The 23,679-nt window shown below is 41.9% G+C and overlaps 2 protein-coding genes across 3 annotated transcripts in view; one reads left to right on the top strand and one right to left on the bottom strand.

Moving 5' to 3' along the window:
• CCDC73 (coiled-coil domain containing 73) overlaps positions 1–9,918 on the bottom strand; it is a 90,643-nt gene extending 80,725 nt beyond the window's left edge. Inside the window, 2 exon segments of the mRNA XM_058829317.1 lie at positions 9,410–9,558; positions 9,816–9,918. Coding sequence (XP_058685300.1) covers positions 9,410–9,558; positions 9,816–9,918 — 252 coding nt within the window.
• Positions 9,919–11,427: 1,509 nt separating this feature from the next.
• The window catches only part of QSER1 (glutamine and serine rich 1), a 44,356-nt gene continuing 32,104 nt past the window's right edge, over positions 11,428–23,679 (top strand). The window contains exon 1 of one of the 2 annotated variants that reach the window (XM_058829315.1): positions 11,428–11,565. In XM_058829315.1, coding sequence (XP_058685298.1) covers positions 11,450–11,565 — 116 coding nt within the window. In that variant the 5' untranslated portion in view covers positions 11,428–11,449. Of the gene's footprint in view, positions 11,566–11,749; positions 12,298–23,679 lie in introns of those variants that run through there. The other variant, XM_058829316.1, reaches the window with a different exon arrangement.

The following is a 23,679-nucleotide window of genomic DNA, read 5'->3' as shown; positions in this document are numbered from 1 at the left end:
CCTTGTCCTCCTCACCACAGGAAGCTGTAGCAGAGGGTGTCACAGGAAACATGTCAGGCTGTTTTCTTGTTTGACAGTGGCTGTATGGTTAAGGCACACACAATTAAGTTTTTTAAGAAGAAACAACCCCTCCATTTTTTCCCCCTCATTGAGTCAATGCTGACAACAGCAAATTATATTTCAATTTGGTGCCTACAATTCACTTTGTAATATAAGTTAAAGGATTAAGGGTTGAGATGAACATGTAGTATTTCACTGAATCTTACTGGTTTTAGCATACTAGAAGCTACGGTGTTGTTGACTGAGATGCAGAAAATTGGTCTGAGATTTTCAATCTGTAAATGTCTTTGTAATCATGAAAACACTGCAAAACTTGGAATCTGAAGAGGGTACACTGACAGTGCTACACAGTGAAGTCTTGCCCTTTGAAAAACACATGCAATGCAGTTGATAGCAGTGCCATTGGTGTTCCTGTTCACAAAACTTCACCATGGAATTTGGCTTTTGGCAAGTCACAAATCGCTCTCCAGCTTCTTTTTTAGTTGAGAGATGGGGGAATCCCCACGTTGGGATGTTTCCATTCACTTTTGCCCTACTTGTAAAAGCATTTTGAAGTTTTTGAAGTTCTGTAAGACTGAAATAAATGAACTGTGCGAGGTCACTGTTAACAATCAAAATACAAGGTTACGAGAAGCTATGCAATCATAAGCTTGCAAAAACATTCCCCCATATTTCCCTTTCATTCAGCTAACAGTTTTTAAATTTTTTAATGTGCTTTTCAAGCTCTAGAGCACACTTATACCTAGATTTTTCCTGGGATTCAAAAATTATTTACTAATGGAACTGACAGGAACACTTCCAAGGAAAGGGATTTCACAGGGCTTGTGAGCATTCAGAGATTCTTTAATGTTACTACAGACATCTGGCAAAACCACATTTTAAATACACTACAGAAATTGTACAGAATCCCATTCAATCACTGCAAATTTGCTTTTTCTACTATTCCTACAAATTATTTGCAATTGACTGCATGCAATACAAGCAAAAATCTCGTCCTTCATAATTAATCAAAAAAGAGATTAAGATTTAGAAGGCGTAACTGTTAAACATCAATGGTGTAGTGCTTAGGGTAGTAAAGTGTCCTTTCAGTAGAGTAAAACACTCAAATTTAATCAAGGAGTCTGCACCTTAGACTTTTAAGAAAAAGTGCAGGGACTGACATTCAAACACTGGTTGCACACAGCATGATCATTTGGAAGACACATCCTGCCTTTTACAAAGAAGGAGCAAAATTTAAAATTTAGTTGAATACAGTGTAAGCTTACCTCTCCTTGCAGAGGGAGAAAATTCCCTTGAATGGCAGTTTTTTGGGTCGAGTTTGTGGTCCTTCTTTCATCCACTGACTCCTGGCCCATTCTTACCTGGTATCTTGTCTCTTTTTAGAACTCATGATTCAACAGGGTTAAGAGAGGGAAAATGAACAAAAGACAGACTATGGGGAGTTATTAATTTACAAGTGTTGCCACACTTTGAAATTTTACATGCAGCTTCTTTTGAAAATGGAGTTGCTATTAGAATATATAAAGCAGCAAACAATTTGTACTTCAGAGGCTTTTACAAGGCCATGTGGTAGGACCAGGGGGAATGGCTTTAAACTGACACAGGCATGGGTTAGATTGGATATTGGGAAGAAATTCTTATTGTGAGGGTGTTGAGGCCCTGGCACAGTTGCCCAGAGAAGCTGTGGCTGCCCCATCTCTGGAAATGTTCCAGGCCAGGCTGGATGGGGCTCTGAGCAAGCTGGTCCTGTGGAAGGTGTCCCTGGCCATGGCAGGGTGTCTGGAACTGGATGGTCTTTAAGGTCCCTTCCAATCCAAAGCATTTTGTGCTTAAGTAGGAAGAGGAAAAAGATTTTTGAGAAGCAAAGCAGCAGCAAGTTAACTTGTATAGAGATGTACATTATCAGTGCTTTCATTTTGGTGTTTCTTTCCAAGACCTTTAGGAAAGACAGTGGATTCTATGTGATTTAAAGATCTATTAAGAGAGCTGAAAACAGAAATGTCTAAACAAAACACTGGTAAACACACACATTCTGTTTTAAACACTCTAAGTGCTGTTAGCCATTGCCTTGAACAATTTTCCAGATCAGCCTTTTCAGCATCACAGAAGATTACAACATAGAAGTTTTAATATAACAAGACAGTTTATTAATTAGGGCAAATAATAAGGGTCAGGAAAGTGATCTCTGGCTATGTCAGTTGCAAAATAAATCATTGAACCTGCTAACTGCTGCAATATGAAAGCCTGCTGTGTGATCCATCAATTATGTATTTATAGGTTGGGGGATTGTTGGGGTTTTTGTGAATTCATTAGAGCAGCAAAACCAAAATACCACATAGAAGTGCACTTCCTCACCACACTGATGAAAATGTGAGTTGTGAAGCATTTGATTCTGCTCCTGTCAAAATCTATGGCGAGGTTTTTATTCCCTTCAGCTGAACTGGGATTGGATCAAAAAATGAGATAACTGATCACTTCAGGTAATAAAAAGTATAATGCTCTGCCAAATTATTTACCACAATGCTGTTGCCAAACCCAGTTTAGACTATTCTATTGTTATAATGATGCCCACTTCTATTAATTAGAATGTTTCTGTCTGATCTGCCCTTAAAAGTTTTATTTGAAATACCTAGCAAAAATCCTTATCATTCCTGAGATTACCAGCTGTAAATAAGATTAATTTATTACCTGCATCTTATTAGCAACACTGCTTATAGCTTTAAATAAATCATCAAAATAATAAAAAAAAACAAGCCAAAATATAGCAACAAAACAAACTTTTCTATCCACAGTCCCTCCAGCCATCAAAAGTTTTACTGCTGCTATCCTCACTTGTTCCATGTGGTAGAGAAAAGGAAGGAAATTCCAGATTTAAAAGCCATTTTCAAACACTTCAAATATGGTCTTTCTATACTGTAAATATGTTTCAATTAATTCCTATCACTGCAAATTTATCACTATCGTTTCCAGAATCAAGAACTTGCATGTATTTTCCTCCCAAGAATCTTAAGCAGAGCTTCTCAAATAACCTGCCCTTTATTTAGTAATTTTTGACTACTTCCAGTCATTTCTGAACTGTATAAAAAATTACTTAAGCTTATCAACATATTTCCTTCTACTCATCTGTGAGAATATTTTGAATGCACTTGTCACTGGCTATATTTAATTCTAACTTTGATGTTAAATGCTGTGATATTTTTGGGTGATGGGTAGCAATATTTAAAGCTCTGCTAGTCTCTACATTATTTTGTAAAACTATTTCCAAATAAACATTTATATAAATTAATAACAGCAAAAGAGAAAATGCTAATTTAGCCTATAATTAAAAAATGAAAAAACCTCTGACCACCCTTTTGATTTCTTTTAAATGAAGTTGGTAACAACATGCCCTCTTCTGAAAGCATTTAAAAGGAGTTTACAAGAAAATGGAGACAAACTTATTAGCAGGGCCTGTTGTGACAGGACAAGTGGTAATGGTTTTAAACTAAAAGAGGGCAGATTTAGATTAGATACAAGGAAGATGATTTTTTTTTTACCATAAGGGTGATGAAACAATGGCACAGGTTGCCCAAAGAACTTTAGGATCCATCCCTGGAAACATTCAAGGCCACGTTGGATGGGGCTCCATCCATGAAGGTAATCCTTGGAATTAGATGACCTTTAAAACTCCCTTTCAACCCAAACCATTTTACTTTTATATGATTCTTCATGGCATATAGGCACTTATTGGTAGAGAAAAAGGCCCATGGTCTGTTTTCTTTAACATTGACAATTTCTACTCTGGACAAAATCTTCCTGCTCCACTTCAGTGGAGCCTCCAAGAACTCACACTTTAAAGGGAGCAGACAGATTTCAAAGCATCTGGAAAAATATTTCAGTCTAGAAACTGGTGGAGTTATACATAAGTTTTGAAATGGGCTCGTTTTAGTTTCTGAAGCAGTGCCTACTTCATTTAAGAAACAAGAAACACCCCTGATTGCTCAGTAATTCAAGCTTCAGTTTAATTTCTCTAAAGATCAGCAAGTACCGAACACATCAACATCCAGTATTTCATGTTAAGCATCCAGCATTGATATCATACAAAGGAAAATATCTTCTGGTAAAAATAAAAATAAAATACTCCCTATTAAAAATATGAGTTTGTTCAAGATGAAAGGTTTTGTTTAAGGGGTTTTTTTCCTACATGTCGTTGCATGTTTCTCCCACTTACCTTACACTAGTTCTGGTCCTTACCAGATCCCTTCATAAATCATCCAGTGAAAACACAGACAGCTTTCTCAAGAGTGGGTGAGTTGAGACAACACAAGTGCCAGTGGTGGCACATTGGAAGGAGTGGAACTACAGGACCAGGAGGAGGACTGGGAACATAAAGTAAACAAGACTTTTCACCTCATTGCTGCAGTGAGCTTTCTACCAGCCCAAGATGATCTCAATAATCTTTTGTCATGTCAGAAATCAAGCTTTCATTGATCAACTTTAGTTCAATAAAATGAATTTGGAAGATTTTGCTTCATTTATTCGTATATATACTCAAGTTTTCAAATAAATGCAGAGAGCAATGTGAGGGAATTCAAAGGAGAAGAGGTTTTGTTGTCAGGTTCCAAGATAGTGCTCTTTGAAAGGCAGCACTCTCTTCCCTATTCACACTTCAAGCTTAGCTGTATCTTAATGCTTAGTTTTATGTTTAAAGAGGCCATGTGCCAAATTAAATGCAAAATCTAATCTGTTAAAGCAACTGCAATTTTCTGCTTTGGTCAGAATCACAATTACAACAACAAACAACGCAATCAGTGATTAATAACAAGCCTAACCAAGATTCATGTTATTACTGCCTATCTGATCTACTCACTCATTCCTGCTCCTGCAGGATACCACAGGCTGGCAGCAGCCAAAACCTGCACAAAGGTGCTGCATCCAGGATGTGTAGCTGTCCAACAGTGCTCAACAGAAACATGTGCTGCAGAAATCTGGTTTTGTATGCTTTTTACAATGTGCTGATACATCAGACCAAATTCAGCTTTGGCCTGAACTTCTTCAAACTTCATCTGATTAGACACATTCAAGTTATTTGATTGTTTTATCTTTGAAACATAAGTTTTTGAAAAAGAATGTCCTCGAGTCTCCAAAACACGGTTTCAAACTATTGTGAAGATTCATTCTCTCAGCATAAGGCTATATGTTAAACTTATTGCTAGAGCTTTTATTGACAAATGGTTAGTCACTGAAAGCTAACCACTAAGACATTTGTGTATGTTAGCAAACTATGATATTGTCATAGTTCTAAAATAAAGTACTTTTATGTGCTGAAATACAATTCTTTTTATTCACTTGCAATAACCAAGCTCTAATCTTAGACCTGCACCATTAACTGCATGTTCTGCCTTTAACTACTTTCTTCCATCAACAAACAGCTGATCCAGCACATATATCTGACTATTCTTCCATGATTCTTTTCAGCCCATCAAAAATTGCCCTAAAGCATACTAAGAATTTTGCTGCAAAGCCCAGTTTACAGGATTAGCTGAAAGCCTTTTAAAGGAAGAAGAAAATATTTTGGCACTTAAATGCAAAGGAAGAGCCAGAACAAGACCAAAACCAGGCATCATCTGTTATGGAAAAGCAAAGTACAGGAGCAATGCTTTCTGTGAAAGAAGAGGGCACTGGGGATAGAGAGACATTGGAAGAAGAATGTACAAGAGGTTTGTAGTACCTGCAGTAAAAAGGATTCCAAAAGCACAGGCAGCAACTGCTGGCCCTGTGAAGAATCACCACATGCTGCCCCATGCACAAGGACCCCCAGTGGTGCTGTCCTGGTATTTTGGCATCCATGGCACCATTAAAGCTATAACACACCATATAGCCTTCTGCACAGCCAGTCTTGTACATCCCATCCTTTAGTGGAGCAGCTGACACTCCTGAAGGACGGGATGACATCCAGAGGGACCTGGACAAGCTCAAGAACTGGGCCCATGGAAATCTCCTGTGGTTTAACAAGACCAAGGGCTGGTGCTGCACCTGGATCAGGACAGCCCCTGGTGTCAGTCCAGGCTGGGGATGAGCAGATCCAGAGCAGCCCTGGGGAGAAGGACTTGGGTGCTGGTGGGTGAGAGGCTGGACACGAGCCAGCAACGTGGACCCAGAGCCCAGAAAGCCCAGCCCGTCCTGGGCTGCATCCAGAGCAGCGAGAGCAGGTGGGGAGGGGATCCTGCCCCTCTGCTCTGCTGAGACCCCACCTGCAGCTCTGCACCCAGCTCTGGGGACAGCACAGGAAGGACAGGGACCTGCTGGAGCGAGTCCAGAGGAGACCACCAAGAGCAGAGGATGGAGCACCTCTTGTACAAGGACAGGCTGAGAAAATTGGGATTGTTCAGCCTGGAAAGGAGAAGGCTTTGGGGTCACCCAATTGTGGCCTTCCAGTATCTGAAGGGAGCCTGCAAGGGCAGTGGAGAGGGACTTTCAAAAGGGCATGTAGTGACAGGAGAAGGGGGAAGGCGTTAGAGTGAAAAAGAGTAGCTTTGTACCAGATTTAGGGGGAAATTCTTTGTTGTTTGAGTGGGGAGGCCATGGCACAGTTTCCCAGAGAAGCTCTGGCTGCCCCATCCCTGGAAATGTTCAAAGCCAGGTTGGATGGAGCTCTGAGCAACCTGGGATAGTGGAAGGAATCCCTGCCATGGCATTGGCGTTGGAACTGAATGATCTTCAAGGTCCCTTCCAACCCAGACCATTCTATGATTCTGTGATCTACAATATAAAATACAATCACACTCAAACTGGCTGACATTTTTCTGTTAACATATGTAATAATTCTAGTACACTATGCAACAAATAAGCTAATAAATAAATACATCAGTTACAAATAAATACACTGATCGTGATCACAATCGTGAACTGGAGCATCATTTTGGCCCTGGATCTGTGATTGATATATTGCTTTAATTATGATAAAAATCACAGAAAACTGCCAATTTCCCGTTAGCTTGATTCTGTATTTCATTTGGTATATTCTAAACATGTAAGAAGACCTCAGAAAGCAATATTGCCTTTCTGCATCGTGTAACAGTGAATGATTTAAAGAGAAGAGGAACCAGGCAAGTTTCCTTAAGGGGCAGTGTGTATTAGCTAACACAGTTCTGCAACAGAGCTGGTTTGATGCTGGTTGAAGTCTCACACAGGCTGAGGAGCCCACTGCTGTCTGCAAGTGCACTCTTAGACTCTAGAGATTTCCATATGGAATGTACCAGGAGCCAAGACAACATCTCATCATCAGAAGTAAAACTTCCCTGTCATCTCCTGCTGGCTGCACACCACTGCTGCTCCCCTGAGCCAGCTCTCATTTCACACAAAGGCAAGCTGACTCAGCAAAATCACATTAAAAATGACCTCTAGCAGAAAAAGGTAAACATTGAAAAGGTAAGCCATTGGAGTGAATTCATTACTCACCCTGTGGCCAGAGCTCATCACTAGAAGTGAGAGGGTGAAGCAGGGAAGGAGGGACAGTCAGGCTTTCTCCTTTGGGTGTCAGCAAGCAGCTGAGGCAGCCCAGCCCTGCTGCCACACATCTGGAGGCAGCAGCACATGCTGCAGCACTGGAGAGCATTCCTCGGACCTTAAGCAGATGATTCCCATTAAAGTGTTACCTTAAGTACTTATATCTGTCTCCTAAATATCAAATTACATTTTTGAATCTATAAATGATTGATTTTTTTTCCAAGTGGAAACTTTGTTTAGGGAAAGAAATGAGAAACAAAAATATCAGTACTGCTCCAGGCTGGTATATTGCACAGATTGTGTCACAGTGCTTCAATTTAAGATTTTGGTCTTAAATAGAGAGAAAAATTGTGTTAGCTTGTGTTTCAGCAAGGTATTTTTATTATATTAAATTCCTGACTTCAGAGAGAAGGCACATACAATATCACTACTGGCTACAGGCACTAAGTTATGAACTACAGTTCTGAAGGCACTTTAGCCCATCAAAGCTCAGTTCTTAAATAGCAGGTTACAGCTGCATTTGAAACAAAACCATTCCTTATTAAGACAAGAATCCAAGTTTCAGAATCATTAACACACCTAACCGGACTTCTAAATATACATTTTAATATGTTCACTTTAATCTAAACATTAAAAAGCATCTAATCAACTTTCTAATGATAATTACTACATTACATTACTATTAATTACTACTATTACATTGACTAATGATTAATATCTAATGATCTATCAAAGGAATTTTTCTATCCCTGAACAGATCCTTCAGAAAAGCTGCTCATATGTATCCTAGATACCAGGATACTGTAAAAGCAGCTACCCTCAACATACTCCTTTATTGTCTTAGAGAAAAGTGTCACAAAATACCATCTGGTTACAAAAAGATAAAATGCACAAACTTTGAGAAAGATTTCCTAGACAGAGGACAGCAAGGAGCAACAGGGGTCAGTTTAATGAGAAAACTGGGGAAGTCTCACTGGCTGATATCAGGATAAGATTTATCTCATACACAGGAAAAGCAAATCACTGGATAAACTGACTTTATCTGATGGTTATGGACATTAGTGATTAAGCTTTCAGTCTACTCCACCTCTATTAAAACCATGTAGAAGAAATTAAGCTTAACAGCTGTCACAATTTCTGTTTCACTCAACTTCACTGTTTGATTGCCAGAAAAAAGGATCTACTCCAGCAATGTTCAGGGAAACGCTGTGTCTGTGGTTCATTTAGTGATATAAAAGCATTGTCTATATTTCCCTGCCTGTAAATCTGGACGGGTGCTTGTGATTTCTCGTGCAACATGATTTTACAGCCATGTACCCACCCCCACACTCTCTTTAGAGCGGTTCTGTAATGGAAATAAACAACATAATGGTACTCTTTACAGTTCACGTTGCCATTGCTTGAGAAAAGAAACAAACGAGACATTAGCAGTTTTACTATTTATTAGTAAAATAATCCAAATTTGGGACAAGAAACTCCACAGCAACACATTCACTCTAGAAAACCAAACTAGACGGAAAAGGCATTTCATATCAGTTTTATGTATCAGCCTCCTCTCAGGCCCACTTGAGGGAAACAATGTGCTCTAAGTGTAATAAAATAATGGAGATTAGTGGAGATCCTGCAGGGAAATAAAAAACTGTGGGTCCTTCCCCACTGGAAATGGCACTTTCAACAGTATCAGCAGGCTAACGCTTCACTATTAGCATACAACTGGAGTAATTTTCTGTCATCACGCCTCGTTCATATGTAAAACAGCAACCCTCCAGTTTCCCAGGGAAAGGTCTCCCACCCCCCACATGTGCTCCTCCAGCTGCAAGCAATACAGGTGCTAACTTATGCAAACACAAGGAAAACTCACTCTGCTGGTTTCTGGCTTTGGTGAGCTGCTGCTTCTCCCTCCGCCCTCTGCCCTGGCCTCTGGGTGACTTCGCTCCTCTCCTCAGCGCTGATGACTTTCACACTTACCTTTCTTTCCCTCCCCATCCACGGCTGCATTTCTTCCTGCTGCTTCTTGAAATTAGGCATGAGAAAAGCAGAACCTCACTTTTTCCTCCTGAAGTATCTCATACCTTTCTGCTTTCTCATTTAATACTGATCACTCCATCTTTTCATTCCAATGTTGAGGCTTTTTGTAACTTTTTTTTTTTTCCAACATCTAATCTGATTGGCTGTAGCTAAGTTTCTAAATGCATTTCACTACAGAATTCATTTCAGTCTGTGGTTCAGAATTGCCTGGAGTGCTACAAACTGAATCTTCAAAAGACTTACTCGCTCATTAGCATACACCTTCCTCTTCTGAGCAATGCCTTCAGGTGCAGTCACCTTCTTTTCAAGAGTGTATTCCTCATCTTTACCTCTGAGGCACATTCCTCCTGCTCATCTTGGCCTGCCTATCTTCAATCTGCAGGGAAAGCAAGACACCACAGTTCATCATCCCCCTGCACGACGCTGATGTCTCCTTTGCTCCTACCCTGTTCTCTGCAGATGGTGCCCGTTTCCCTTATTCTTTGTTTTAACAAGCATTCAGCAAAAGACAGGAATTTACTGTCTACAAACCAGGTGGCTTAGACTGCTCTAAATAAAAATAAACTGCTTTAGCTAGTCCTCACTAAAGTAGGCCTCTGGAACCTCTCTGGAGTTTTACTTTAAATTTAGACTAAATAAAAATAAAAAAAGAATAAATAGATATTCTCTCTCTTCTCTTGCTAACTGACTTTTGGCATATACAAGAAAGCTGGAAAGAGACTTTTTACAAGGCCGTGTGGCAGGACATGGGGTAATGGCTTTAAACTGGAAGTAGGTTTAGATTAGATATTAAGATGAGATTATTTAGTGTGAGGAGGGTGAGGCACTGGAATACATTGCCCAGAGAAATTGTGGCTGTTCCATCCCTGGAAGCGTTCAATGCCAGGTTGGATGGGGCCTTGAGCAACCTCACCTAGTGGAAGCTACCCCTGCCCATGGCAGGGGGGATCGAACTGGATCATCTTTAAGGTACCTTCCCATCCAAAGCATTCCGTGATCCCATTACACGATTCCATCCGGGCCGCAGGCCTGCAGTCACTTACTGATGGGGAATGCCCGAGTCTTTAGGAAAGCTCTGACATACAGACACATGGAAGCGGAGGCGGCGGGTGGCGAGCCCCGCCGCGGGGGTTGGCGGAGGGGCGCGGGGATCGCCCTCAGGGCTCGGTGCCGGGGCCGGGCGGGCGGGCCGCCCTGCACAGCTCCGTACAATGGGGCGGCCGTCGGGCTCCATCTTGGCGGCGGCGGCCGCCCCGGAGCCCGCGGCTGGCGGCGCTTCCCCTCCGCGGGAACAACATGGCCCCGCCCCGGTTCCTCCAACAAAGCGCCAGCGCTTCACTTCACCGAGGAACCGGCCTCCCCCATACCCGACACCGCCACCCCGCCCGTCCCCGCCTTCAGCCCCCCCACCCCGCCCCGGTGGCGGCTACCGCCCCCCGCCACGCTCCGCTCCCGCCGCCGCGCTTCCCCCTCGGGCCGCGGCCGCCCGTCCGCGAGTCACAGACCTCCTCCTCTTCCTCCTCCTCCTCCTGCTCCCGCTCCCCCGGCCGCCGCTGCTGCCGGCGGCCCCGGCGGCCCCTCCGCCGCGGCCTCCCTGCCCCCGGACACGGAGCCCGCGAGCCCCAGTGCGCTGGCGGGGGAGGAGCATCCTGGGAACGCGCAGCCCGACATGGGTCCGGCGGCCGCGCAGCCCCCGCCGCCGCCCGCAGCTCCGCCCGCCGCCCGCCGCTGAGCGGGAGCGGAGCGCAGGGCGCCGCACGGGGCCGCGGCGCTGCCCGCCCCGGATGAGGCGCCGCTCCCCCCCCGCCCCGCTCGGTCCCCGCCGCCCTCTTGCGCGCAGGGCCCCCGCGGAGCCCCCGCGGCCGCGGCCCCGATGATGGACAGGAATTACCCCACGACCCCCGGCTTCGCCGAGCCCCTGGCCCCGGGCACCGCGCCGCCCGCCGCCTCCTGGGCCTACGAGCGCGGCGCCGGCAGCCTGAAGCCCAGGTGAGGAGGGTCCGCCGAGGGGGCTGCGGCAGGAAAGGCCGGGGACCGCGCCGGGGCCTGGCCGAGGGCGGCCGAGGGGGGCCCCGGCGGCGGGGCAGGGCAGGGCAGGGCGGGGGGCGAGCGGGACCCGGCGGCCCCGGGGCGGCCGGGCCGGGCGGGGCGGGAGAGGCCGCGTCCCGGCGGGCGGGGGGCGGCGGCGAGGGCTCCCCGCTGTCCCCGGCGGCCCGCGGCGGTGGCGGCGGCGGGGCGGGCGGTCTCTCCGCCCCGGAGGCTCGCGTCGGGCTGCGGCGCGGGTTCAAGAGTTCACGCGTCCCTGGCCGGCTCCCGGAGGGAAGCGGGGCCGCGGGCACCGGCGCTGCCCGCCCGAACAATGCTGCCCGCCGGGACACCGGGCCGGCGGAGGCGGCCGCGCCGCGCCAGCATCCCCCGCGCCCTTCCATTTCTCCGCTGAGCCGGGCGAACCTCGTTCCTCTAAAGCGCTGCTCCGGGGCGTGCGGAGCCTCCTCGCAGCCAAAACTTGACTGGAGCGATTCAGTCCCACGGAGAGTTCTGCAAAGTTCCGGGAAGTGCGGGGAAAATACAGGATATCTTATTGGCTTCGGGTTGCTTTTAGATTGTGTAACTCTGCCAACTGAAACGAGTATTCTCTAGGCGATGGGATTTTCGTTATCGCCTGCCTTTTATGTCTCTAGCTTGATTTATCTGCGGTTCCCATCTCGACGACGTTTAAAGGTAAAAGAGAGTCTCGGGCTAAAAATATCCCGTCAAAATAGGTGCGCTAATAGATGACTTTGCACTTGCTTCTGAAAGTGGTCAGACATGTCTGATAAGATTAATAGATTATCAAGTCAGAAGGACTGTTGCAATCTAGTCTGACCTCTTCATAATGCAGGCCATAGAACTTTTTTTTTTTCCCCCCAATCTCTGTTTGAAAATAGAGCTTATGTTTTAGGAAGGTCTAGTTAAAAATTTCCAATGAAGCAAAATTCAGCACAATTCTTAATAAAGTATACAAAAGACTGACTTATATATTATTTCTGATATGAGGAGGGCTACCTTTAGTTTCTGGCCACTGAGTCTTGTTTGTAGCCTCATCAACACTGAAAATCCCATTATATGTTGAGTATGAATTCTTAAATTAATTTCTTGCTTTACTTATTTTTCTTAATAAAAAGAACATAATCTTTTGAAGTTTATTACCAGATACTTTTTTCTTTTTCTTTTTTTTTTTTCTTCTACTTTAGTTTGTCTCCCAGATTTCTTTTAGATTTCCTCAAGTTATTGTCACCCTTCCTGAATTGTGCACGTTGCGTTTGAGAGACAATTGAGCCAATGTTAAGGGAGAAGATCAGAGGACCTTTCTGGGATATGAGGCTGTATATTCCCTGTTTCACAGAGAATTGCAAGGACAGGTAGCTTTTTGGCCAAATGCTTTTTGCCCCATGAAGTTTTTTTAGCCAGTTTCTCTGAGGAGTTGCCTGCATGGCAAAGCAAGGTCTCCGTATTGTTCTTTCCAATTTTTCTTCCTAATCATTGAACAGCTTTTGGTCATGTTGCTGTGTTGATTTCAGTGGAAGACAGCGACTTGTCCTTTCTATATTGCTTTTTCCAGTTCTCATCATCTCTTGAGGGTCATGCCAGCTATTCCATAGGGCAGATTTGGATTTCCAATGTCATTTAAGAATAGGTGGTGCAGAAGCAGAAGTGGATCTCTCTTGAATTTTACAAGAAACCCAACTGCTTGATGATTTATTTTATTTTTCTTAATATTTAAAAGAATCCTCTGGTTTTACAACACATCCTTGATTTTTTTTTTTAATAGCTGCTATATTAATGCCATCTTAAATGTACATTTTGGGAGTTCTGTAGAAGAAAAGGCATGAAGAAAAGTCCCAAGACAGGTACCATGCAGAAGCTCATTAGATTAATACCTGCTGCCTATACCAATCAAATTAATGTTACTGCACCCATGTATGATATGGCAATATTTATGCTTTGCTTCAGGAAACAATGTGAAGGAGACTTTGTTTTAATTCTTTGAAGTTTCATCTCCAGGTCATGGAGAGATTTATATTTCCTCTATACATGGTGACAAATGATTAATTTAAAATATGTTGGCTCAAAACATGTATTTTTTTTTTTTTTTTATCCCTACCAAGAACAGGGAAAGTGCTATGAATCATATTTTGTACTTGAAATTTTCCTGAACTGGCTTCTTTGGGTTCGTGTCATTTTAATAAGAATTAGTATACTCTGTCTTTGGCCAGATTTAAAGATTTGAACCATGTTGGACACAGTGATAAGTAGAGTCTGGGTTTTAGGTGCTTGTGGTTTCCTCTATTGCTGATAACATTTGTCTTTATATGGATGGAGTTGCTGAGGAATTGGGATGGAAGAGTCATTCCTGTCACTGCCAAGGCTTGCACCAGCCTGGATGGAAATTGTGAAGGTATAGATGTACTGTAAAGGAATATGCTGTCCATGCTCTCGACTTGTATTACAGCTCACATCACATTTTTCAAAATGGTGTTTTTGATTGTGGTTGACAGATAGTCATCATAACAGTTGAAGCTGCATGAGCCTGATGTTAAATTTAAAAATGTGTGTCATTTTCATCTGGTACTTTCTTGAAAAGAATTCAGCCTTTAGGTGATATAGATAACAATATTTCATTCAGATTTCATATTTACGCTGTTGCAGGCTATGTTCCCTTTGTGTGGAGAGCCATGTTCACAGTCTCAGCTCATCAGAATGATTTCTCCTCCCTACAAGCGTTGCTCCTGTCTTCCTGCGCTTCACTTCAGCCATCTGGTTTTTATCCTGCTCCTTATTTCTTGCAGGCACTGTTTTGTCTGTTCAATGGCACTATTCTTATCAACTAAAAGGAAATGTGTGGTGAAGTGTTACAAGGACATGGCTACCAGGCCTGCTGTGCCATAACCGTTCCCATGGAATAGGAGAGGATGGGGAATTGGGGATGGGAGCTGATGGAAATCGCTGGGATCACTGCATTAACTAAGCAGGGACCGCTCTGCTGAGCATCATTTTGGGACAGTGCAGCCACTGCAGCCCTCTGGCAGGGTGGCTCCTGTCCTCTGCATCCCCCAGACCCCTTACACAGCCTGGCAGCATCTCGAAGGAATTTCTGGTGGTTCTAGGAGTGCACTGCCACTTTTGGCCTTTTACTGGAGCTGTCAGAAAACCTTACCTCCGTGCTTAACCCTCTTTTTGTCAAAAGCTGTTGAATAGCAGATAAGGGATGTCATGCTTACCTGCTACTTGCTCAGGAATTACTGAGTATTCAGAAAACAGGTGATGTGTAATAGTGTGAGAGACTGTTGTAATTGCTTGGAAAGAGACATGGAGACAGGTGATAGTGGATGAGGTTTCTGGTTGAGTTTCTCTGACTTGGGGGTACTCCTAGGGTTTCATTTAGAGAAGAATTTTTGCTAGTGGAAAGATCTCACTGTTCCTGTTATTTTTTTTTACCACAGGTCTAAGACTCACATTTTTTTACATGTGATTAAAAGTCAGTCACAATTATTTTGTTGATTTAAATCTTATACTGCTTGCTGTGGTCTCTGATGTTCCTTTTTGCCTGGTAGTCTGTATTCATCTCTGCCCTATCCAAGCATTTGGGATTTTATATCATTTAAATCTAAGATAAAGTGGTAGTTACTGTGATAGTTCATTTGCAAAGTTACATAAATGAGAGACTTATACTTTTATGATAAATGGTTATGATGGGTTTTTTAACTCATTTTTGCATAGCTGTCAAATTAATGCATATTGTAACAGCTGTATGGTAATTGTGTTTTAGTTAAGGCTCAATTTTCAATTCTAATGGATTTTTGCATAGCTATAGGAACTCTGTAAGTGCAGAGTGTTTTAGAAAAGCAGAGAACATTTTCTTTCATCAAAAGAAATTGTTCTGAGAGGTGAAACCAATGTTTGTTGTTAAACACATTCTACAAAAAGTTCCCTATGGCATAGTATTTCAAGTGTTGAAAGGAAAGCTCATAATCTGGGAATATACTTAGAATTTTTGTATTAAAAGGCACAGAAAGATTAAATAAATTTTAAAAACATATAGAAGGGTAGGTCACTTTTAAAATGTTACCAAATTTTCTGTCATAGTTTTTATCTGAAACATTTATACATGCAAAATAAACACAGGTAGTCTGTGGTATAGCACAGATAGCTTACAGGGACTTGCTGGCCTTTGTTGGCCTTCTTTTCTTTTTCTTTTTTTCACCTGCATTCAGCACACACTGAAATCCCAGCTGTGGGGAGGTCAAAGATTGACTGAACAGAGGCTGAATGCATTCTTGCTCTGTCCCTTGTAGCTTTCTCCTGGTGCAGATGTGTGGTCATCTTGCAAAATCTTTGCTAAAGTTTCAAAACGAGCCAGCCAGGCTTGTTTGGGTTTATATGCTGCTTACCTGTGTAAGATTTAATGCCAGCTTTACATGAAAGATTTCAAGCTGCGTGTGTCATTCTGCTGCGGTGAGAAATGGTGATAAAGAGCTGTGTGCAGAAGGAATGAGCTGAAACTTAGTCTGAAGTTACCTGAGAAGGCTGAACTGGCTGCTCAGGCTCACTGCTGCTGAAAGGGGCTCCCTTCCTCTCCCCTTGTCTTGGCTCTGGTGTTTGTGCAAGTGCACAGGGAGCTGCTCTCTCTTGTTAATCCATGAGAAAACTCTCCTGGCAGAAACAGTGAATGGCTTGAGCTGGGTAGCTGTGCTGCTGTACCTGTGCTGTCACACTGGAACCCAGAGGTGGCACCTGGGGGCAAGCAGGGAGCAGAACTGTAAGGAGTGAGCTGTGTGGCCTTGGCAGGGATTCTTCCCAGGAGATTCTTCCCATCTAAACCCTTCCCCTTCTGGACAAGGTTTAGATGGGCTCAGTCTTGCCATGTCACTCTCTTCAATGAACATCCCATAGAAATTGTGTTGCCTGCTTCCCTGCCAGGAGCACTGGTGACTGTCTGTGTTTGCTGGGTGCCAGATCTCTCTTGAGATCACCTACAATGATATTTCAGATGTGAGCCCTTTCCCATGGAGCCAACATTTTCAACACAAGGTACAGAATACATTGTTCTGCAAGAAAGGGGGGTTGTACTCCACCACCTATGCAAAAAGTGTTTCAGTCCCATCTGTGTATTTTGCCTTTCATCCTGTTAACTTTAATCATAGGTGTGTTTACCTTATACCAACAGACAGCAACCTTTTCACCTTGTTTCTCCTGTACTTTTGTCCACCTTTTCTTTTTTTCTTGGAGTTGCTGCTGATTCTAGTATATTGCTGTCATAGGAAGGAGGCTGTTTTTAGAAAAATCTTTGTTCCTGTCAGGAAAAAAGCACCTATGCCTGAGCTGTATTAATTCTAAACAATACTAGGGCTCTCACAGAGTGCGTGTATTTTGTATGGCTATCTTTGTTGTATTTTGTCAAACCTTTCACAAATTTGCATGTCAAGAAATTACTTTGCATGGTGAGTGCCTATTCCATACATTAAACAAACAAAGAAAAGGCAAACCAAAACAAAAACGGTTAAAAGGCAGTACATTAATAGTTTCACTTCAGACTTTCCTTAGCAGCCTTAACTGTGACAAAAATAACTTTGAGCAGCGTGCAGAGTTCAGCCTTTCCAGCACAGCATTTCTTGCTGTACCATGCAAGTGGCAGAGAAAAGAAAATTCTTTGAATTTTTAGGCAAGGAGAAATGCTTTCAGAGAGGACAGAGTGCGTGGTTATTAAGTACTGGATTTACTTGTCTCACTGGGCAGATTTCATAGTTTTTGAGTTTACTTCTGCTTGTTATTCTGTCATTGTCACATGGCTTTTTTGTTTCATTGACCTGGACAGACCTGGGACTAGGTGGGACATTTATATTCATTATCTTATATTCATTAGAGCCTCCTCAGAACCTCTGATGATGGGCTGCAAAAAGGGTCAAGGTTTTATTTCTATCCTATCTATATCCTCTTATTCCTGGATTTCTGCACACTTGAAAATTTCTTATTCGAAAACAATTCAACAAGAACCTACATATGTTTAGACAAGCTTTTACTTTCCCATATTGCTTTTCTTGCTTTTCATCTGCCTTCTACATGCCTACCTGTGTTGCTTGCTTAGGACTTGGAAAAGTGCAACCAATTATGCTCAGCAGGAAGAAGGCACCCTTAGGCATCCTTATCTTAGAGAAATAGTGTTTACACAGCAGGATACTAAGGAGCATTTATTCCTTAATAATCCTGTAGGAGTTATACTTGGGGCACTCATACATTTAGATTTTGTTGGAGATATCCCTCCTTTTTCAGCTGGCAGTGTTGTGTGAGAAGAGTTGGAGGGCTCTAGCCATCTGTCTAGCGTTTCCAGATGTCTGGCAAGTTGTTCTGAGAGCTTTTGGTCATCCAGAACGTGCCAGACAAAGAGTCACACACATGGGCAAAGCTGAGTGTACCAGCCTGTGCTGCACCTTCCACCCTGCCCTTTTTCCTGACCAGGAAATCCCTGTCAGAAATATGGCAGCTTGGTGTTTCACACCACATCCTGTTTACTTTCTCTCGTCTTCGTGTCAAAAATTCCAGTGCTAGACAGTGAATAATCCTTCAATCCTGATGTTCATCCCATTTCATTATGTTCTGCCGAGTCTGCCAAGAACAGGATTTCTAATAAGTTTTTCTTGAATCTGAACATTTGTTCATTTGCTGTGCAAAGAGTGATTGTGGAAAGCCAACTCCTCCGTACACTGAACACAACCATGTGTTAACTACCTTCAGCTGCTGGCACTGGTGAGCTGGAGTTTGCTGATAGTCAGCACCACTGGAGAGATGGGATTTTCATCTTTCCCCCTTCAAAAAACTCCTTTTTGATATTGTTTTTAAGAGATTTCAGGATTTTTTTTACCATATAAAGAATTTTTTATTTTTTTTAGTTTGTGTGTGTACGCCATTTTGATCTTGATTAATACTTGGTTTTGTTTAGACATTTGCATGATCATTATGAAAGCTCAAATCAATATCTGGGGCATATTCAAGCAATTTGTTTAATGTAGTGTAGTTTTTCAAACTATCTCAAAGTAAATGCCGTGTAGCTGTAACTGCATTTCTACAGTTTTGAACGATGCACGTTTTCTGGTTGAAGCATTCACAAGCAATTGGGTTCATCTGGTATTTTCAGCTAAATAGTGACAAATGAAATGATAGCCAGGGTCCCCTTTGCAAGATTAAAAATGTAGATCTAAACCTGTTTTAGGATGAGGAGAGCACATGTGAAGAGGTATAAGAACTAAATTCAAGAGTTGTGCTAATTTCCCTTATAAACTTGGTTAATAACACCCTGTAATGCTTCCTTTAAAGTAAAGGACTCTGCTGCTGTGTTTTATGATGAACTGCATTGTTAATATGGTAGATCTTTCCTGGGCACACCTCCTAAATTGGGATGGAATTGGAGTTAGTCATAGGGATGGATACCTCTTTTGCTTTGAATCTAAAGGAGCTCATAAGAGCAGCTTAGCCCTTGCAGCGTGTTTTGGGATGTGGAAAAAACACTGTGCTGGGCATGTGGACATGCTGCAAGGCTTGGAGCCCATTGAATGACCCTGAGTTTTTGGCTGTAGGGTGGCAGGGTGTGTGATCTCAGATGTGGTCACTGGGTACATGCCCCTATTCCATGCCGGTGGCTGTGGGCCATCAGGCCACTGATCTTCACAGAGCATTTTAACTTCACAAAACCTTGAGAAGTTATTTCAGTACTTATTGAGTACTTATTTCAATACTCATTTGAGTAGTTATTTCAATACTGAGCTTTGGAGACTCGGTGGTGAGGGCTGTAAATCAGAGTGGGTTATTATTTGTGCCTGGTTTTCCCTGGAATGAAGCTCAAGGTATTTTATGAGTTATAGAACTGGCAAGTGCTTCAAGGTTTGGTAATGAAAGGAGCCCACTGACAGCATAAGATGACTCTGTCAGTGTACAGCACACATGTATTGGCATTTCTTATCTCCTGTGACGAAAATCTCAACTTCAACATCATCCTTTCCATATAAATGGAAAATAAAGGGCTTATTAAAAAATGGGATATCAAGTATTCCTGCAGTACCCTAAGGTAAGACTCAAGCTTGCCACAAAATGCAGTGCTGTAATAACTGTGGGAAGATGAGGGTCCAAAAACATTTCAATAGGTAAAATGAATTGTAATTTTATTAAGGTTCTGATGTGGCTGACCCACATCTTGAGATAAAGCTCTGCTGATTATTATATTTTGAAATAAAATTTTGTTATTAAAAGTAATGAAATCTTTTTGTGTGTATTTCAGCTGTAATAGAGGATCATGCTGTGTGTTCAGCCATTAATACTGGAATGATCTTGAGAAGAGTTTTGAACATGCCCCAAATGCACTTTTGACAACAGAATAGCATCACATTTCAGAGAAAAAGTGTTAGATTTCCATTACTGTCTGTTACAAAAATCTTTTGAAATTGTAAGTAAAACTCTACGAGAGAGGTATTTATAATTTTAAAAATCACAGCTATTTTCTTTATGCTGGGTAAAGCAAAAGTTCTTTCATAGAGGGAAGATAAGAGAAGAGGATAAGTAAATGTAGTGACAAAATAATCCAGTGTCTCAAAAAGCAAGAAAATAAGATTGCAGATCTTACAGTGATGGAGGCTACACAGACCATAATGGACTCCTGTTTCTGCAGGCACTGATAGAGTAGAAGCTGTCAGGGAAGATGTATGAATCCCCAAAACACTGCTTGGCAAACAAATGTCTTAAAATTATTTCTGACACTGCATTATAATGCAAACTGGGAGGAATTTGTTACAGTGTCTGTTGAAATGATACTGTGTTAATAAGGACATCAAAGTTAGTCTTGAATATTCAGACCAGGAAAGTACTGAAAGCATCTTTCCAGACCTTGAAATCTTAAAACATGCATCAGGAGCTCTACTTACATAGTCAATTTGTTTTAGTTTCTTTTTTGTAAGCTGCAAAATTTTTGTTAGGAAGTTGTTTTGGTTAAGTTACAAAGGTTTTTTTTGTCAAAGGTAAGAAAAGCGGCTCCAAATTTACCAGTTCTGATTTTTTACAAAAATATTTTGTTAAATGTACTGCATTTCAGCCATAAATAACCTCACAAAGAAAGCTGATTTAGGTTGTATGTGTTTAAAAATGACATAAAGTAGTTTGTCCAGTCCTTTAGTAGTAACTGAAGTTGAAGTTTATAAATAGCTCATTTTTATCTGAATATTAGTTTTCGCATAGATATTTTCAAGACAGAGTGTAACTGATTTTTTGAAAACAGAATTATATTGTCTTTGTTACTAAGAACTCCACAGATTACTTAATCATACAAGCCAGCACTTGCACTCAGGTATTGAAGTCCCAGTAAGAGTATTTTTGCTTTCCTGTTTTTCATTTTTAAAAGGATCGAGCAGGAGGAGTTCAGAGATATTAACATGGGAATAAAAGGGAGATGGACCTTTTGTGTCATAAAATCTCTTTATTCTCTTAAGATGTGATATCTATTCTGGTGAAGAATCACAGGAACAGCATGAACTTCTGCTTACTGAGACAGCTCCCTGCATGTAATTTTCTACCTCAAAAATCTATTTCTTAGAAGCTCCTTATCTCTGCTCCTAGAAAGCGAGGATGTAATGAGTGTTTCCTCTCACAAGTACCTCCAGGCAGTCCTTGGCCCACATTGTGACAGTCTCAGCCATGCTCTTGGTGGCTCTGCCTTTGAATTGAAGGGGGAAATTAACATTATAGCTTCATTTTTAATGAAAGAGTGGAGGGTGATTGCCTTTGGTGTGCTAGGATGGGATATATTCTACACTGGCTATGTAGTGTGTGATTGCATTGAAAGGCAGAATGTGCCATGACCAACAAACAGTGGAGCTTGTCAGTAAAATGCTACTCCTCTCTGGTTTACTGTCTTAACCTGTGTACAGGAGTCTGATTCTGTATTTTACATCTTCCCAAAAGTCATCTGTCTTGAAGAATAATGTTAATAATACTTAAAAATATTGACATCCATTTTTTTATTTGCTATAATAAAAGAACAGGCTGGGCAAAATGCTAAAGATGTATGCTGTTCTTAAATAGAATGCATTATGTACCTTGAGGTATTAGCCTTAGAGATGATTTTCTTTTGATTTTTCAGCAGTGAATTTCATTTTTCAAGCAGCAATTTGTTTTTTTCTTTTTTTTCTTGGTAGCATGGGGCAAACAGATCTGTGAAAAAATTCCACCCCTTTCCCTTCTCCCCCGCTTCAGCTCTCAGATCTAAGTTTAAAGGCACAAAAATGGGGTTACAATTCAGCATCATAAAGTTACCCCAGGACACATGGACACTGCAACTGTTCTGGATTGTCAAATATTCTTTCTCTTCGTGCAAATACAGTGTTAAGGTTTGTCTTGTCTTGTATAATCTAATGAGAGGATCAAGGGAATTAGATGCAGGGTGTAGGCTGGTTTCCTATTTTTCTTGAACCTGCCAACATTTTCAGGCTTCAGACCAAATTTGTGCTTGCACTGTCTTCCACCTCCCCCCAGTATGTCTGTGGCTGGGAAATAGAAATGAAAATTGACATATTGTATACATTTTAAAAATATTTTGCACTGAAATGAGTTTCTGGGCTGAGAAGGCATTTGTTTCCCATTAGAATTAATTTCTGAAACATTATTTGTTTCTGTTTTCTGTTGGCTTTAAGGGCTTTCTGTGCTTTTAAACTTGCAGAAGTGTGTTGGACAGGAGTGACTTGGTGTTCTAATGGTATTGAGCTCATTTAAGTAGCAACTTTGTTCCTGGGCAACTCCCTCCTCTGCTTCTTAGGGTGATGACTTTTTTAAAGTACAAAATTAAACCCATTTCTGGATTGAAGTAATCTACTTGTAACACTGCTTTTAAAGTTGAATTTTATTAAAAATTATTATTTATTATAAAATTATTAATTTTATCTGCATATAGCCCCTAGATACTGAATTACATCAAATGGGGAACTCTTGCTGTTACAATGGGCAGCTGAAAGGCCATTTACCCTCCATTTAATCTGTATTAAATTCAAATAATGTTTTCAAGTAATACTCTTCCATTCTTTCTTTGAGATGTTTGAGTAAAGGCAAAATAACAAAGATAAGTATTTAAAGAAGGTAATAAATGTTGTATCTAATACTAAAGCAATCCTAACTATGTACTTGCCAGCAGGTAATAAAACCTGGAACTGCATTTTACCTGTCTAAAACCAAATACAGTGGACAAAAAGAGACATAAGCTGTGTGTCAGCTTCTACATCTTATATTTAGGATGACATTTTTAATATTTAGAAGCGCATTTGTTGGGTTTATGGCTTTGCTTTCTGTCTCTGAGTGGAATTTGCTATAGCACAGCTGGGTAGCTGGTTGGAGAGAGATTTCTTTGCCAAGTGTCTGAGCTTTGGGATAGAGAGGGAAACCTGAGTGATATTTCCCCTATTTCACATATATCTCAAGTAAGATAAAATGCAAAATGTGAGCTTAAAGGTATTTTCTTGCTGGTACGAGACTATCACTGTTCTTTTTAATCTCCTTTCTGGTGATTTAATTAGAAGGGGGCTGTGGCCGAGTCATCTTCTCACAGGAGCTCTTGTTTTCAGTAAAGCAGAACGGGCAGACAAAAATGAGATCAAATTTCTGGTCTGCCTCAAATCTGATGCCTTGTGTGCATGCTGGTTTGTTGGCTTTTGTTGTTTGGCCTTGGTTGTTTTGGTGTCAGACTTGTCAGCCTGTGCAGGACCCCAGTGCTGGGGCACTGAATTCCCTTCTCAGGGTGGTGGGAGCACCTCTGGGATCTGGAGACAGAAGTTTCCCGGGCACCCACTTGTCCTGCAGGTGTCCAGTTTCACTTGGAGCACAGCCCACACACCATTTGAATGCTTTGAAAGTGCTCTGTGATTTGATGTGGGGGTTTCTGTAGTAATTTTCCTATTTATTTGAGAGGCAGGAGTTCCAAGTGCCTAAGAACATGGGATTGCCCCCAGAAGTATCCTTTGATCCTGAGGAGTTGTGGTCTGCTTTCCATGTAAGCATTGTGAGTTTCCCTGGTACTTGAATGATTGCGATTACTAA

The sequence above is a fragment of the Poecile atricapillus genome, chromosome 1, assembly GCF_030490865.1.
Source record: "Poecile atricapillus isolate bPoeAtr1 chromosome 1, bPoeAtr1.hap1, whole genome shotgun sequence".
Taxonomy (NCBI): domain Eukaryota; kingdom Metazoa; phylum Chordata; class Aves; order Passeriformes; family Paridae; genus Poecile; species Poecile atricapillus.
Note: the sequence above shows the minus strand (reverse complement) of the source record. Positions and strands in the feature narration are given on the sequence as shown.